At 52.2% G+C, this 17297-nt stretch overlaps 3 protein-coding genes across 9 annotated transcripts in view; 2 read left to right on the forward strand and 1 right to left on the reverse strand.

The window, feature by feature from the left end:
- The first annotated feature begins 2645 nt into the window (after positions 1–2645).
- Positions 2646–8642, forward strand: CHRNG (cholinergic receptor nicotinic gamma subunit). The gene is made up of 12 exons (XM_024243175.2): positions 2646–2700; positions 2886–3025; positions 3275–3319; positions 3496–3605; positions 4306–4461; positions 5352–5449; positions 5810–6010; positions 6215–6329; positions 6523–6637; positions 7308–7521; positions 7713–7843; positions 8469–8642. Exons 1-12 carry the CDS (start codon positions 2646–2648, stop codon positions 8640–8642), a joined length of 1554 nt encoding a protein of 517 aa, XP_024098943.1.
- A 2360-nt stretch (positions 8643–11002) lies between these two features.
- Positions 11003–12817, reverse strand: TIGD1 (tigger transposable element derived 1). The gene has a single exon (XM_054549995.2). It carries the CDS (start codon positions 12815–12817, stop codon positions 11042–11044), a length of 1776 nt encoding a protein of 591 aa, XP_054405970.1. The 3' UTR covers positions 11003–11041.
- Positions 12818–13478: 661 nt separating this feature from the next.
- Positions 13479–17297, forward strand: part of EIF4E2 (eukaryotic translation initiation factor 4E family member 2) — a 32687-nt gene continuing 28868 nt past the window's right edge. For 5 of the 7 annotated variants that reach the window (XM_009238222.3, XM_024242997.2, XM_063712544.1 and 2 more), the window contains exon 1: positions 13479–13678. In XM_009238222.3, the coding sequence (XP_009236497.1) occupies positions 13659–13678 (20 nt within the window). In that variant the 5' untranslated portion in view covers positions 13479–13658. 7 annotated transcript variants of the gene reach the window in all.

Below are 17297 nucleotides of genomic sequence, written 5' to 3' on the forward strand. Positions count from 1 at the left end.
CTGAGACTTCCCCAGGAATAGTCCATCAACTCAGGGAGGGTCCGTCTTGTGCACAGAGATGAGAGTCTAGGGCCCTCAGCCACAGTTTTTGCTTCTCTCTGCCTCATGGTGGCGCTGCTGGCTGCAGGTCTTGGTTCAACAACCAGGTGAGTCCTCAGTTCTATTAGGCCGTGCTCAAGTGGCTGTGGACTTCCAGAGAAGACAACCCCAAAATGTCACACAAAACCGGGGGGGTGCCTCCTGCACAGACTCTCAGGTCACCACAGTTTCCACCAGAGGCACCCGCTCCCCCAGCACGGTGGTGCTGTCAGGACTGGTCCACTCTGACTGACATGGAACTCCATCTTCTGTCCCCAGGAAGCCATGCTCACAGGCGCAGCTTTCCGGGAAGCCAGAGAGTGTTCCTTACTCTCTCCAGACCAACAGGGCTACCTGCTCTCTTTCAATGGACAACGAATCAGTAATACACTGGCCTGCAAGGAACAGAAAGCTCAAGGAATTGTAGCTTAAACACATACGGTTTCCTTTTTCTCACATAATAATAATAGGGAGGCGGAGGTGATCACGTTGGCTCAGCTGTCTAACAAAGCTATCAGGGACCCAGGCATTTTGCCATCTGCACAGCCCTGCCTCCATGGCAAGTTGGCTTCTGTCCTCAGACCTGTTGGCCCCAGTTTGTGAGCTGACAGCCACAGCTGCACACTTAGCACCTATGTTCAGGCAGAAAAGGGCCAGCCATTTCTGACCCCTTTCATCAAGAAGCAAAACTTTTCCACAGGTCGGGCACAGTGGCTCACGCCTGTAATCACAGCACTTTGGGAGGCCGAGGCGGCTGGATCACCTGAGGTCAGGAGTTCAAGACCAGCCTGACGAACATGGTGAAACCCCCTCTCTACTAAAAATACAAAAATTAGATAGGCGTAGTGGCGCCCGCCTGTAATCCCAGCTACTCAGGAGGCTGAGGCAAGAGAATTGCTTGAACCCAGGAGGCAGAGGTTGCAGTGAGCCGAGATCAAGCCATTGTACTCCAGCCTTGGCGACAAGAGTGAAACTCCGTCTCAAAGAAAAAAAAACACATTTCCATAAAGCTCCAGTAGACATCCCGCAGGTCAAAACATCACATGGCTAGCCTATCTGAAGGGAGACTAGGAAATGAGTATCTTGCTCTACCAGCCATTATAACAGAGGGTGGCAAAGGAGAAGTAGTGTTAGACAATTCTACAGATGATTTTCTGTGAATGGGTCCTGTCCCTGCACACGTAACCCCTCCAAGAAACTTCCATTCTTCATTGATGATTTACCCTTCGGAGAACACCAAGAAGCCTTCTAGGCCGTCTCTCCCAGAGCATAGAGAGAGAGAAAACAGGAGGGTGGGGGGTAGGGGATGCAGGGACAGGTGGTCCACTGTTTGGCAGTGCTTCCTGATCATGGAGACCATTGATGAATTTGGTAAAGTGTGGGCATGGAGGAGAGTAAAGAGGTGGAGAGAAACTGGTCTGCAAAAGAGGATAAGAAAACTGCATCTAGGGGGACCAGAGGGCAAAATGGAAAGGCAAGGGTCTCAGAAGTGAGAAGGAAACAAGGGCTTTGTAAATTCCAGGAAAAGTGGGCCACACAGAGAGAAGCTCAGTGGGGGTGATGCCCAGGGAGGGGGAAGCTCAGGGACGGGGAAGCTCAGGGAGGAGGAAGCTCAGGGAAAGGGAACCCCAGTGAGGGGGAAGCTTAGAGAGGGAGAAGCTCAGGGAGGGGGAAGCTCTGGGAGGAGGAAGCTCAGGGAAAGGGAAGCCCAGTGAGGGGGAAGCTCAGCGAGGGGGAAGTTCAGGGAGAGGGATGCTGAGTGAGGGGGATGCCGAGTGAGGGGGAGGCCGAGCGAGGGGGATGCACAGTGAGGGGGATGCCAAGTGGCAGGCCAAGATGGGCGGATCACTTCAGTTCAGGAGTTCAAGACTGGCCTGGCCAACATGGTGAAACCCCGTCTCTACTAAAAATATAAAAAAAAAAGAAGAAGAAGAAGAAAAAATTAGCCAGGCGTGTTGGCGCGTGCCAGTAGTCCCAGCTACTCAGAAGGCTGAAGTAGAAGAACCGAGGTGGAGGTTGTAGTGAGCCAAGATCGCACCACTGCACTCCAGCAAAAAACAAACAAACAAAAAAACAAAAAAACCCTCACATGCCTACCCAACAGCCTTCAACCCACGCAAATCCTGACTCCCTGGAGGGAGTAGGAGGGAGTCCACCTCAGCCCTCTCTGGAGCCGCTGTCAGGTTCCTCGGCGACCTGCCTTCCCTACCACACCCAGCTGGCCCTGGCTGTCCTTGGCCCCCATGTAGAACATGGAGGTGGGGCTGGGACAAATGAGCCCGAGTTGGGGCTGGAAGGTGGATGTCTCTTTTGGGGCAGACGGGGCCCCTGTTTCCCCTCTCCAGCCCAGGTAACCTGAGCCCAGCATTGTGTCCATCCTGGAACAGCTGACAAGGCTGTGGTCAGACAGCTGATGGGGCTGGGCCAGGCTGGCCGGGCTGGCTGGGCTGGCTGGGCTGGCTGGAGTGGGAGAGTAGGCTGTTACATGACACCCAGAGCCCATCTCTCTCTGCCCCAGACCTTGGAGCTGTTGTCCCACCCCTGTCACTGCAAAGAGCTGACGCGCCATGCATGGGGGCCAGGGGCCGCTGCTCCTCCTGCTGCTGCTGGCTGTCTGCCTGGGTGGGACACAAAGGAATCTCAGCCTGGGGAGTCCCAGAGCTGGGGTCCACAGCCTCAGGGGATGGAGGGTCTGAGGGCTATTGGGGCCCTGGACCCAGTTCCCTGAGTCCCCACTTCACACCCCTAGGGCCTCCCCGCTCTTTCCGCCTCCAAACTCCTGCTAGGCTCACACCTGTCTATTGCAGGGGCCCAGGGCCGGAACCAGGAGGAGCGCCTGCTCGCAGACCTGATGCAAAACTACGACCCCAACCTGCGGCCCGCGGAACGAGACTCGGATGTGGTCAATGTCAGCCTGAAGCTAACCCTCACCAACCTCATCTCCCTGGTAAGCCGCAGGACGGAGGAGGGGTCAGCGCACCAGGCCCTGGGGCCTGCTGGGGATAGCATGGGGTGGCTCCAGCCACCAAGAGGTTGGAGGGCCCTGCAGCAGACAGGCTGGGGTCTGGAAAACCCCCATGGTTGTGGGGGGAGTACTATCAGGAGGCTGGGGGATGCTTGGCCCCATTTGTGGCCTGTGGGGACTGGCACTGAAGTCGGGGGCTGAGCCCTCCATACTGCACCCTTGCACCCCCAGAATGAGCGAGAGGAAGCCCTCACTACCAATGTCTGGATAGAGATGGTAAGAGGCCACCCTGCCACCCTCCTTCCATCAGGGGTCCCACCCCACCACCCCAAGGCTTCCTGAGAGTTGCCTGCCCCGTTCCTGCCTCTTCTGTCCTCTTGGGCTGGATGCCCACTCCTAGGGGTGTGCTGCAGCAGAGGGCAGAGGCCTAGCAACTGCCCCTCCCCCTGCAGCAGTGGTGCGACTATCGCCTGCGCTGGGATCCGCGAGACTACGAAGGCCTGTGGGTGCTGAGGATGCCGTCCACCATGGTGTGGCGGCCGGATATCGTGCTGGAGAACAAGTGAGGAGGGGGCGCAGGCAGGGGTGTGGGGGACAAAGGACACAGGGTCTGGGCCCAGCAGAACAAGGGGGCTCTGGGAAAAGAGAAAGATGAGCAGAGGGTGCAAATCGGGCACCTGTGGGGTTAGGGAAGAACTGGATGGAGCAGGTGCCGAGGGCAGGGCCCTGGGTATGGCCTCTGACCCCATGGCCAGCAGACCAGACCCTACGCCAGGCTCCATCTCCTCTGGGCTGGGCCACCTGGGTGGGCTGCTCCCTTCCCTGTAACATGGGGCCACTGACGGGTCCTATAGAAGCTGGCAGGAGTCAAGAAGACAGGCATGAAAAGTGCATCACTCGGGGGCTGGCAGGAGTCAAGAAGACAGGCATGAAAAGTGCATCACTCGGGGGCTGGCACATGGTGTGGGCTTAATACGTTAGTCGCTATTATGACTATTATTATTATTATTATTAAAACAAGAGAGAGAAAGAGAAGCAGAAATTAGGAGGTGGTGCCTGAGGAAGTCTGTCTGGGGTGGGGGTGGCAGGAGGATTGCTGAGGGGACCTAGTGGTCCGGGTGGGAACCAGTCAGGGGGTGACAGGTTGGTAGGGACTGGTGTCCCCCGGCCCCTATCCACATGGGGCACAAGGGCTGGTCTGGGGCTGGGGTGTCGGGGGCTGAGCCCACAGCCTCATGGCCTGGCCTGTTCTGTGCACACAGCGTGGACGGTGTCTTCGAGGTGGCCCTCTACTGCAATGTGCTCGTGTCCCCTGACGGCTGTATCTACTGGCTGCCGCCTGCCATCTTCCGTTCCGCCTGCTCTATCTCAGTCACCTACTTCCCCTTCGACTGGCAGAACTGCTCCCTTATCTTCCAGTGAGTCCATTTATTGGGGAGGATTAAGAGAGCCGCTCTCAGAGGGGCCTGGACAGTGGTGGGGTAAGGCCTGGGCAAGGCTTCTGGCCTTGGCTCTGGCAGCACCTAGAGGCCTGGCTCCATCTCCCGAGCCTCTGTGCCCATCTCAGGCTAAGACGCCTGAAGGTGCCCAAGCTCTCCCTGCTAAGCCCGAGTCCCCTCACTCATCCTCCTTTACTGCCTCACTTTCCTCGCCTGTGCCCCAAGGGGAGACATTCACGCCTGGGGTGCGTGGGTGAGAAGGCACACACGCACACAAGATGCATGTCTGTGCACGTACGAAACCACTGCACACTCCAGGCCCACAGGGAGGCAGGGCTGTCCTGGGAGAGAGGGGCCCTGGCAGGGAATCCAGCGGAAGCATGTATGCAACCAAGCCACCCCTGGGGGTCTCTGGGTCTGTTTCCTCAAACCTAAGTGTGGGGAGGAGGGCCTGGGGGAGGGTTCTCCTGTATCTTAGAGGAGCAGTCTTTCCACAAGCAAACCTGGCAGGGAGACTCCCCTCTGTAGACACAGGGGTCCTCCTTAGGTAGGCATGTATTTTCTACATTGCCATCATCAGCCCCTCCTGCTAGACAGCAGTGGGAGAGACAAATGCAGTGACCCTGGGCTCATCAGCCAGGTGAGGGCCCTGCAGCCTCCTGGGCCTTCAACTCAATCTTCCTGACCCCAAAGAGCCCAAGGTGCCCCTGCTCTCCATCTCACCACTGGGGTTTTATAAAGAACTCAGAAGCATGGGGCTGCATTTCGTTGAAGCAAAACTGCCCACACTTGTCCCCAGATGGTCATCCCCATGCAGTCATGGCAGGTCTACCCACTCACATTTAGCCTCTTTCCTCGGTGACTCCCAGGTCCCAGACTTACAGCACCAATGAGATTGATCTGCAGCTGAGTCAGGAAGATGGCCAGACCATCGAGTGGATTTTCATTGACCCTGAGGCCTTCACAGGTAACCCCCACCCAAGGGCTCCCCAGGCAGCCTCATCCACGGCTCCTGCTGGACCCAGCTGTGGTCAAGGCTGGACCAAGGTCAAATCCCTCCCATGTAACTCAAAATGAAAACTACAGCAAACCGTAAAATATGCTTTTTAAAACATCCAACAAAGCTCTGACTTTCCTCATGATAATGACTCCAATTTTAGAAGAGGCTCGAGTATCCAATCTCCCACACCACTTCCGTCCCTCAAGGGTGCCTCCCCTGCTGGTGCTCCTTAGGGCACATGCTTCCTTGCAGCTGGGTCACTCGGCTGCAGGGATCTGCCTAGCTCACACTTCCTGTGCCCATTCCTGCCTGCCTGCCTGCCCGCAGAGAATGGGGAGTGGGCCATCCAGCATCGACCAGCCAAGATGCTCCTGGACCCAGCGGCGCCAGCCCAGGAGGCAGGCCACCAGAAGGTGGTGTTCTACCTGCTCATCCAGCGCAAGCCCCTCTTCTACGTCATCAACATCATCGCCCCCTGTGTGCTCATCTCCTCTGTCGCCATCCTCATCTACTTCCTTCCTGCCAAGGGTACCTGGAGCCTGTGGGAAGGAGCCGTCCAGTAGCACAGGGGATACCTGGGAGGTCGGGGTGGGCCCTGCCTGGGCACAGAGTGCCCGGGCAGAGTGGCATTACGACCCAGGACAGAGGCAGCGGGCTACTTCTGGGGTAAGGGGTTCCTCTGTGGGTGGGGGAGGTAGGAACCTGCTCTGAGAGCCTCTCGGTCACGGGTAGCTGGGGGCCAGAAGTGTACCGTCGCCATCAACGTGCTCCTGGCCCAGACTGTCTTCCTCTTCCTTGTGGCCAAGAAGGTGCCTGAAACCTCCCAGGCGGTGCCACTCATCAGCAAGTAAGGCTGGTCTTCATGCTCACCCGCCTACCCCACTCTCCCTTCTTGGGAGCATGATGGCCTCCTGCCTTGCCCTGTTGCCCTCCATCCACCCCACCATCCTCAATTCAGGAGGCCTGAGGGGGGCAGCCACTAAGGGTGGGGGTGGCATCATGGTATGGGCTGCCAGCTCCTGCCCACCCCACCCTGACAGGTACCTGACCTTCCTCCTGGCGGTGACCATCCTCATTGTCGTGAATGCTGTGGTTGTGCTCAACGTCTCCTTGCGGTCTCCACACACACACTCCATGGCCCGAGGGGTCCGCAAGGCAAGGACCCTCCCTGTCCACTTCAACATCCCGCTGCCCACTCCCTTACGCCTCCCTCTCGCACGCCCCGGCCGTACTCCTCACCTGTGGTATTCCACAGCACACCCATCCTGGGTGTATCTGGAAGCATGGACCAAAATCGATTATAGTAATACAGTAATGAAATTGCTTCCTAGGTGCCAGGGATATTACAAATGTTAATGTATTTCATCTTCGTAAAACCCATATCATCTCCAATTACAGATGAGGACATTGAGGCGCAGAGAGGTTAAGTAACCTGCCCAAGAAAGTGCACTACAAAGTCGAAAAACCAGGAGTCTGCCAGGGCAGTCTGATTCCAGTCTGTGTGATCTGTAGCCCACCTGCAGCCTTCAGCTTGGGCCCTTGTTGCACATGCAGATTCCCAGGCCTGCCCCAGGCATTCGAGGCCAGAATAGCATGAGGGTTGGGGGCAGGAATCTGTGTTTGTAACAAGTGCCCTGGTGATTCTGATGTGCACTGAAGTCTGGAGACCCAGGCTCATGTCCAGTATAGAAAGCTTTACCAAGGCCACGTCACTGCCCCGGTATGCTGCCTCCATGGTCCCTAGCAGCACAAGCCCTTCACGCCAACCTCTGGCTTCTGCTCTGAAGCTCGGCCTGCTGCCCTAGTGAAGCCACCCCCTCTCTAGGTGTTCCTGAGGCTCTTGCCCCAGCTGCTGAGGATGCACGTTCGCCCGCTGGCCCCGGCAGCTGTGCAGGACACCCAGTCCCGGCTACAGAATGGCTCCTCGGGATGGTCGATCACAACTGGGGAGGAGGTGGCCCTCTGCCTGCCTCGCAGTGAACTCCTCTTCCAGCAGTGGCAGCGGCAAGGGCTGGTGGCGGCAGCGCTGGAGAAGCTAGGTGAGACACAGCAGGTGTGCCTGGGGACAATCCTCCCCTGGGACCCCAGCTGGGGAGCCAGGCACAGCAGATGAGTGCTGGAGAAGTGCTCAGGTCAGGGAGAGAGGAGCTGGGGTCCCTAAGGAGAGGCCATCTTCTCTGCCTGTTTCTCCTCCATTCTACTCCCAAACCTTATCCTTTCTCTTTATCAGAGAAAGGCCCGGAGTTAGGGCCGAGCCAGTTCTGTGGCAGCCTGAAGCAGGCTGCCCCAGCCATCCAGGCCTGTGTGGAAGCCTGCAACCTCATTGCCTGTGCCCGGCACCAGCAGAGTCACTTTGACAATGTAAGCTGAGTCAGGGTGGGGTGGAGGTGGAGTGAGTACCTGGGCTTGGACCTGTGATACAGACAGGATGAGTGGGGTGGCCAAGATAGGGCAGTGGGATGGAAAAACAGGAGGCCGGGCGTGGTGGCTCACATCTGTAATCCCAGCACTTTGGGAGGCCGAGGCGGGTGGATCACCTGAGGTCAGGAGTTTGAGACCAGCCTGGCCAACATGGCAAAACCCTATCTCTACCAAAAATACCAAAAATTAGCTGGGTGTGGTGGCGGGCACCTGTATTCCCAGCTACTCAGGAGGCTGAGGCAGGAGAATTGCTTGAACCTGGGAGGCGGAGGTTGCAGTGAGCCGAGCCAAGATTGCACCACTGCACTCTGGCCTGGGTGAAAGAGTGAGACGTGAGACCCCATCTCAAAAAAAAAAAAAGAAAGAAAGAAAAAGCAACAGGGGCAGGGGGGACACCTCAGGGCCAGGGGGCCATGGAATTAGCCACCAGTTGGGACCTGGACATAGGTAAGAAGGGCCCCAGGAAATGGAGACATGGGCCTGCTCGAAGCCCAAGGATGAGAATAGGACCCAGGGAAGACCTGGTGCCACCGCTGGTTATCCCACACCTGCCTCCCACCCTCAGGGGAATGAGGAGTGGTTCCTGGTGGGCCGAGTGCTGGACCGCGTCTGCTTCCTGGCCATGCTCTCGCTCTTCGTCTGTGGCACGGCTGGCATCTTCCTCATGGCCCACTACAACCGGGTGCCGGCCCTGCCATTCCCTGGAGATCCACGCCCCTACCTGCCCTCACCAGACTGAGCCAACCAACCACTGCGGGGCATGTGGGAGTCACACACGTGGGTCACACTGAGTCTTATCAGCCACGTTCTCCTACTGAGGTCCTAAGTGTGCCCTTTGGGAAGTGCCTTTCAGGGCTGTGTGAGCCAAACAGCCCTGAGAAAAGCTGGGGAAAGAGTATGAGCTGGAGTCCGGGAGTGGTTGGGGGTGGGCTGTGGTTAGAGTGTGCTGCTGCAGTTAGCACACATGTGGGATTGGCTAGCTCATCCTGGCACCAGCCTCCCCTCCACTCAGTGCACTCCCCTCACTTAGGCAAAGCATTATTCATTCCCATCAGTCTGAAGCCCGAAGGACTGTTTTGTATAATACCTTCGGGCTTGGGACTGGCTCCCCTTTTACAAGTTCTCCCTGAAAGAGGGCAGTCACGAGAGGTGTGAAGAGTAAGCAGCCGATGCTCTCTCCAAAGCAGGGCAGCAGCCCATGCCAGCTGGCATCTCCCCCCTGTGCCTTCTGGGTACAATAAGCACCCAATTCTCAACAGCCCCAGTGGCCTTTCCATTCATGTGCATTTTTCTGCCACTGACCACAAGACGATTTCCTGAGTTTTGTAATCCTCTTTTTTTTTTAAATTTTTGATATGTTGTTGTTGTTGTTTTGTTTAGTTTTGAGACAGAGCCTCACTCTTGTCATGCAAGCTGGCTGGAGTGGAGTGGCATGATCACGGCTCACTGCAGCCTCAACCTCCGGGGCTCAAGCAATGCTCCTGCCTCAGCCTCCCAAGTAGCTGGCACCACAGGCATGCACCACTACACCCAGCTACTTTTAAATTTTTAGTAGAGATGAGGTTTTACTATGTTGCCTAGGTTGGTCTTGAACTCCTGAGCTCAAGTGATCCTCCCACTTGAGTCTTGGGATTACAGGCATAAGCCACTGTACCTGGCCTCCTTTTTAATTAAGAGCTCCTCACCGCAGTATGAACAAGCGAGAGTCATTATTCCCCGTGTTATACAGGCAAATTGAGCCTAGAGTAAGAGGGACTCCACACAACAGTGGTGGTTAAACAAGGTTTGAAGTCCAGAATTCCTGACTCTGACCCAATCTGACACTCTAAGATTCTACGGCCTGAAAAACAGGCCCTTCTTCCCAAAGGATGGTTAAGACAAGGAAGAGCTAGGCAAGAGGAGGCGTGGAGTTAACAGAGAGCCACTGAGCTCTTCATTCCAGGAGGAGACTTTGACTGGCCTCTCTTGACCCCACTAATCAGGTAGTAAGGCAATAAGCTGGGGTTATCCTGGGGGAGAGGCAAGGTCCTGCTCTGAGATTACAGCCGGCACACGAGTTCGGCTGGTAACCAGGGGACACCCTTGGGCAAGTCACCTATGCTCCCTGAGGCTGTTCCCTCATCTGTAAATAAGGTGCAAAAAATAATCCATTCCTGGCCAGGTGTGGTGGCTCACGCCTGCAATCCCAGCACCTTGGGAGGACAAGGTGGGTGGATTGCTTGAGCTTAGGAGCCCAGGAACCCAGGAACCCAGACTGGGCAACATGGGGACACCCGGTCTCTACCAAAAAATACAAAACTTAGCTGGGCGTGGTGATGCATGCCTGTAGTCCCAGTTACTCAGGAGGCTGAGGTGGAAGGACTGCTTGAGCCCAGGAGGTCTAGGCTGCAGTGAGCTGTGATCATGTGACTGCACTCCAGCCTGATGACATAGTAAGACCCTGTCTCAAAAAAAAAAAAAAAATTACAAAACTAAAAAAAAAAAAAGTGAAAGTGCCACATAAAGGCCTGACAACAGGATATGCTGGCAGGAGGGGACCTTGGAAATATGCCCTCCCTCCAAGCACAGGATTGCTGTCTTTGGGATTCAATCATCAGCAAATTCGTATTATTTACTCCAGTGTGAGTCTGTGTCTGTGCATGCACAGTGTGTTTGAAGCAAGAGCAGAGTCAGAGCTCTAGAGTCCTAGAGGAGTTAGGGAGAGCGGGGGAGGATTTCAATCAGGGAAGGAATCTGACGACAGTGGGGCCATTTCAGGTTCCCATCAGCCCCTTACTAGTTGTGTATCTGGCACAAGTCTCTCAACCTCTCTGAAAGCCTCAGAGGGCAGAGGATTAGCTCCTTGTACACAATAAGCACTCAAAGGTTAACATTAGCTGCCATTACTATAGGTTACTGTCTCATGGGATCCATACAGCAACCTAAGAAGGTAGGTCGAGGCACACCTCAAAGATATTGCAGGTTCAGTTCTAGACCAACACAAGAAAGCAAATCACATGAATGTTTTTGGTTTCCCAATGCATATAAAAGTTATGTTTACACTATACTGTAGACCAGCAAGAGTGCAATAGCATTGTCTAATAAAACAATATACATACCTAAATTTAAAAATACTTTATTGCTAAAAAATGCTGATTATCAATCTGAGCCTTTGGTGAGTCGTACTCTTTTTGCTGGTGGAGGGTCTTGCCTTGAGGTTGATGGCTGCTGACTGGTCAGGGTGGTGGCTGCTGAAGGTTGGGGTGGCTGTGGCAATTTCCTAAGATAAGACATCACTGAAGTTTTTCGCATCAGTTGACTCTTCCTTTCATGAAAGATTTCTCTGTAGCATGCGATGCTGTTTGATAGCATTTTGCCCACAGTAGAGCTTCTTTCAAAATTGGAGTCAATCCTCTCAAACCCTGCTGCTGCTTTATCAACTAAGTTTATGTAATATTCTAAATCCTTTGTTGTCATTTCAACAATCTTCACAGCATCTTCACCAGGTGTAGATTCCATCTCAAGAAACCACTTTCTTTGTGCATCCATAAGAAACAACTCCTCATCTGTTAAAGTTTTATCATGAGATTGCAGCAATTCAGTTACATCCTCAGGCTCTACTTCTAATTCTAGTTCTTTTGCTATTTCCACCACATCTGCACTTACTTCCTCCACTGAAGTCTTGAACCCCTCATAGTCATCAATGAGGGTGGGAATCAACTTCTTCCAAACTCCTGTTAATGTTGACAATTTGACCTCCTCCCATGACTCACAGATGTTTTTAATGGCATCTAAAATGGTGAATCCTTTCCAGAAGGTTTTCAATTTGCTGTGCCCAGATCCATCAGAGATATCACTATCCATGGCAGCTAGAGCCTTATGAAATGTATTTCTCAAATAATAAGACTTGAAGGTCGAAATTACCCCTTGATCCATGGGCTGCAGAATGGATGTTGTGTTAGCAGGCATGAAAACAACATTAATCTCCTTGTATATCTCCATCAGAGCTCTTGGATGACTAGGGGCATTGTCAATGAGCAGTAATATTTTGAAAGGAATCTTCTTTTCTGAGCAGTAGGTCTCAACAGTGGGTTTAAAATATTCGGTAAACCATGCTGTAAACAGATGTGCTGTCATCTGGGCTTTGCTGTTCCATTTATATAGCACAGGTAAAGTAGATTTAGTATAATTCTTAAGGGCCCTAGGATTTTCAGAATGGTAAATAAGCATTGGCTTCAACTTAAAGTCACCAGCTGCATTAGCCCCTAACAAGAGAGTCAGCCTGTCCTTTGAAGCTTTGAAGCCAGGCACTGACTTCTCCTCTCTAGCTATGAAAGTCCTAGATGGCATCTTCTTCCAATAGAAGGCTGTTTCATCTACATTGAAAATCTGTTGTTTAGTGTAGCCACCTTCGTCAATGATCTTAGCTAAAGCTTCTGGATAACTTGCTGCAGCTTCTACATCAGCACTTGCTGCTTCACCTTGTGCTTTTATGTTATGGAAATGGCTTCTTTCCTTAAACCTCATGAACCAACCTCTGCTAGCTTCAAACTTTTCTTCTGCGGCTTTGACACCTCTCTCAGCTTTCATAGAGTTGAAGAGAGTTAGGGCTTTGTTCTGGATTAGGCTTTGGCTTAAGGGAATGTTGCGGCTGGTCTGATCTTCTATCCAGACCACTAAAACTTTCTCCATATCAGCAATAAGGCTGTTTCGCTTTCTTATCATGCGTGTGTTCATTGGAGTAGCACTTTTAACTTCCTTCAAGAACTTTTCCTTTGCATTTACAACTTGGCTAACTGTTTGCCGCAGGAGGCCTAGCCTTCGGCCTATCTCAGCTTTTGACACACCTTCCTCACTCAGTTTAATCATTTCTAGTTTTTGATTTAAAGTGAGAGACGTGCGACTCTTCCTTTCACTTGAGCACTTAGAGGCCATTGCAGAGTTATTAATTGGCCTAATCTCAATATTGTTGTGTCTCAGGGAATAGGGAGGCCCAAGAAGAGGGAGAGAGATGGGGAACAGTCTGTGGGTGGAGCAGTCAGAACACACACAACATTAAGTTCGACGTCTTATAAAAGACGCTGTATGTGGCACCCCAAAACAATGACAATAGCAACATCAAACATCACTGATCATAGATCACCATAACAGACACAGAAATCATGAAAAAGTTTGAAATATTTTGAGAATTACCAAAATGTAACACAGAGTAACGAAGTGAGCACATGCTGTCGGAAAAATGGCGCTGATACAATTGCTGGACTCAGGGCTGCCACAAACCCTCCATGTGTCTTCAGAAAGCCCTATCTGCGAAGCGTAATAAAACGAGGTATGCCATAGTACAGTGGCGGGCCACCGACAAAGGAAAGCCTGGGGGAGGTCAAGAGAGATACCGCAGAGTGCGTCCCGCACTGGAGGAAGAGGAAGGTTTTTACCAAGCAGCAAGTCCAGAGCCCGCGCTGTCAACGACGTGGTGCTGCCTTTTTTCCGAGCCGCTGCGGGAGGGGGCCAGGACACGCTCCCTTAGGAGAGCCGGCGGGTCACAAGGACCTGGACAGAGACAGAGCTGAGGCCAGCAGCCAACTCCGCCGCTGAGGCCAGCCCTCTGCGCAGCCGCCCTGGGCTGGCGTCCCGAGATAGCCGCTCCCAAACCGGGCCTGCGCGCCGACGTTCCGCTGCGCCCCGCGCAAAACCGGAAGTACCCGGGCCCAAGGCTGAGGGACTCGGTGGAGCGGAAGTCACTCCCTGAGGCAGTGGCGACAGCGGCGGCGAGAGGATGAACAACAAGTTCGACGCGTGAGTGGCTCGTGGCCGCCCCCGGGGCCCCTTCCCCGAACAGTTCCCCCGCGCCCGCCCCCGCTGCGGCTGGGGCGGCGCAAACCCTGCGGCACCGGCTTCCTTGCTGGGATCCGGCTGCGGCCGGACCTGGACTGGGCTGGCGGGGAGGAGGGGGCTGGGGAGCAATGGATACCGGGGTCCCGGAGACCCCAGGGCCGTCCGAACCGAGGGCGAAGAGCTGGGCCCCGGGGAGGGGTGGCTGTGCCGCCCGGTAGGGAAGATTTTCGGACGCCCCGCCCTGGTGGATGCGGATTGCCTGCGACGTGAGGGGTGGGGACCTCGGCGGTTTGGGTGTTTCCGCAGTCTGGCCGCGCTGCCTCTGAATCCAGCTTTCCCCACACACTCCCTCTCCCCTCTGAGCCTCAGTTTTCTCATCTGCAGAGTGGGGACAGTAACACCCTTTGTCGTAGAGTTTGAGGATGCAATGAGGTAGTGTGGCTGCTGCCCTCGACGGGGTGGAAGGCTGGCTTAGGAATTATCTTCCTGAGACTCTTCCTACTTTCTTTCTCCTCCCCTTCCTGTTCCCGTCTTCCAACACACTCGCCAAGACCTAGGTATACTGGTTGCCCTCTCCTGCCCGCTCCGGTTTCTAGTTTCAGCATCAAACAGTTTGAAGGTACAGAGAGAAAATGCAGATGTATTTTTACTTATCCCCCTCCAAGGATTGTATCTTGAGGTAGAATATGTTCCTTGCTCTCTTCTAGTAGTCTAGTAAATCCACTGTCTCTTCATCCGAAAACCTGGATTTCTAGTCCCAGATTCACCACTTACCATCTGTTTGACTGTAGAAAAGTTACCCAGCCTCTAAGCCATTGTTGCTCAAAGCAACATTAGTGGCTAGTACCCTGTTGCCACACCGGGGTGTGATAAGGGTCAAATCACACTCAGCAATGCTTAAAGATACTTGTGAACGTTGCTAACTATTGCGATAGAAACGTAAAGTGGAGTTACTATTAGTTTAGATTGTGACCTGGTGCTTTTGATGGGAAATTGGCGTTTTTCCAATACAGAGAGTACTGTGCAAATTCAGGGAATACTGGATTTCCAACACTCCAGGCAGGTAGGTCCTCAGGAATGTTTTCTGGTTGCTGAGAGGTCTCTGCAACTTGAGAAAGTCTTTGCCCGACCTCTTCTCTATCCTGCTGTTTAACTGAGCCTATCCCTCTACGAACCTCTCCCCCGCTGCCGCCCCATTTCATCTCTATTGTAAACCCTGCAACAACCAGCTCCAGATCCAAATCCTGCCTCAGTGGAGCTTTCTGGAACCCTTATACCCCTTCCTCCACTGATTTGAACAAATCAAATTTCATCCTAAGAAGACATCTTATGGGTCATCTAGCTCAAGCTCAAGCCTACCCAAATCATTTGGGAGTCTGCAGTAAGAATGGTAATAATGGACTTCCACAGGGATCTTGCTAGGTATTTTTCATATATATATATATTTTTGAGATAGGGTCTCGCTGTGTCACCCTGGCTGGAGTGCAGTGGTGTGATCACAGCTCATGGCCCACTCGACCTCCCGGGCACCAGCAATCCTCCCATCTCAGCCTCCAGAGTAGCCGGACTACAGGCATGTGCCACCCTACCTTGCTAATTTTTTTGTATTTTTTGTAGAGACGGGGTTTCACCATGTTGCCCAGGCTGATCTCGAACTCGGGCTCAAGAGATCCACCCACCTTGCCTCCTAAAGTGCTGGGATTACAGGCATGAGCCCCCACCCCCAGCCTCATGTGTTGTTTCTACTCTAACAATTCTGTGAAGGGGATCTTGTTATCTCCTTTTACAGATGAAGAAAGGCATTACTCTGAGGTTAAGTAATGCCCAAGACAAAGGAAGGGCTATCCCAGGTTTGTTATGTAACCTTGGTTCAAGCACCTTTTGAGAAAAATTAAACTTGCCCTCTTTTTTTTTCTTACCTCTTCTATGATTGAAGAACCTGGGTCATTTTAATTACTTTGAATTATTAACTATTGTATTGAGCCAGAATCTTTTAACATCTGCCCTCTAGCATTGCAGGGGAAAAAAAGAAAAACAAGCTTTCTTTCATTTGAAATTAGCAATTGAAAACAGCACTCCTGCCCCTAGTTTTATTTTTTTATGTTGTTTTTCATTCAGAAATTCTGTGGTGTTTAGGCCATTGCTGCATATTTGGAGTCTTTACCACATTGCTCTCTCTACTAATTTGCACTCTTTACCACATTGCTCTTAAGGACGTGTTCCAGTTTGCCAGAATCCTTCCAGATGTCCAGTGGCTGGAGCTGAGTACAGTAGTATGTAATCTAATGGGCTCATATTAAAGATTAGCTCTAATCTCCATTACTGTATGGACTCAACTTCTCTGAATGAAACCTTTGATTGTAATTGCTTTTGTGGAGAGGGGGCAGACCTATCAAGTCCTTAGATCTCATTGCCATTGATCCTATTGATATGTAAAACCCTAAGATGCTTTCACAAAAACTGCAGTCCTGACTTAAACATAGTTTTCAGATCTAGACAACTGTACTTGATTTTGTCCGTATTCTACATCATTTGCTTTTTATTCTATATCGTTAACTTTGGGCCCATTCCTAACTATTGTCTAAACTACTTATTTGGCACTCATTGCTTTGATTCTATAGACCCATTCATTAAACGGAGATTTGTTTTATGCCACTGTCTGATGGTGACGGTATAAAGATGAATTGAACCAAGGTCCTGCCCACAAGGTATTGGTCTAGTTCAGAGGGTGAGGAAGTATGTGGGCAGAAGCTTAGCAAGCTAACTAAAGTGCCTCTCAGTCTGGACAGCCTCAGAGTTGCTAACTGCCAGAGTTTAGGGAGCACTGATTTTTCAGTCTGAGTTGTATCTTGACTCAAATCCAGCTTGAAGCTGGGAAGAGTAGCTTGTAAGATTTGCCTTAAATATAGGCTTAGAGGGCAGAGTGGTTGGTTAGTTCCACCCTCAGGTAATAAAAGCACTAGATATAGGTCCATTAGGATTCCCATTTACTGTGTTAGAAAGGAGCCCTAAGTTGTCCAGGGATCACAGGAGCATTGTTTCTTCTCTGACAATTATTTTTGTTTCCTGGTAGTGATCAGCAGCAAAACCACTAAAAAGAAAGGAATGTATGTACTTTTCTTGGGGCTAGCAAAAACAAGATGCTAGGATGACTGTAGCCCTCTTCAACCAAGATCTAAATGCAAGGGACCCCAGAGGCTATAGTGGGAGTTGGAAGCTAAGAAGAGAGGAAAAGGGTTTGCATCCCAGGGGTGTGCCCTAAAGAAGAGAGTTGTCCTGGGCCTAAGCAGAAGAACCTTTGAGATGTTTTTGATCAGGAGACAGAACTGGCCATGAGAGTATAGCTGGAACAAGTGCAAACATTTATATGGGGAAGTTCAGAAGAGGAGACCCCAACTCAGCCTAGGTTGGAAGAGGTTAGGAAATGTATCCAAGAGAAAGTGGCCCTCGATCTGAGTCCTGTAGGACAAGTTAACTAGGCAAAGAAGGACTTCTTGAGGAGAGACCACATGATGAACATAACAGAAGGATAAAATGGGGGCACCAAAATTAGGGTGATACAACTAGAGTGAAAAGAGTT

Source organism: Pongo abelii, chromosome 11 (assembly GCF_028885655.2).
Source record: "Pongo abelii isolate AG06213 chromosome 11, NHGRI_mPonAbe1-v2.0_pri, whole genome shotgun sequence".
In the NCBI taxonomy this organism is placed as follows: Eukaryota; Metazoa; Chordata; class Mammalia; order Primates; family Hominidae; genus Pongo; species Pongo abelii.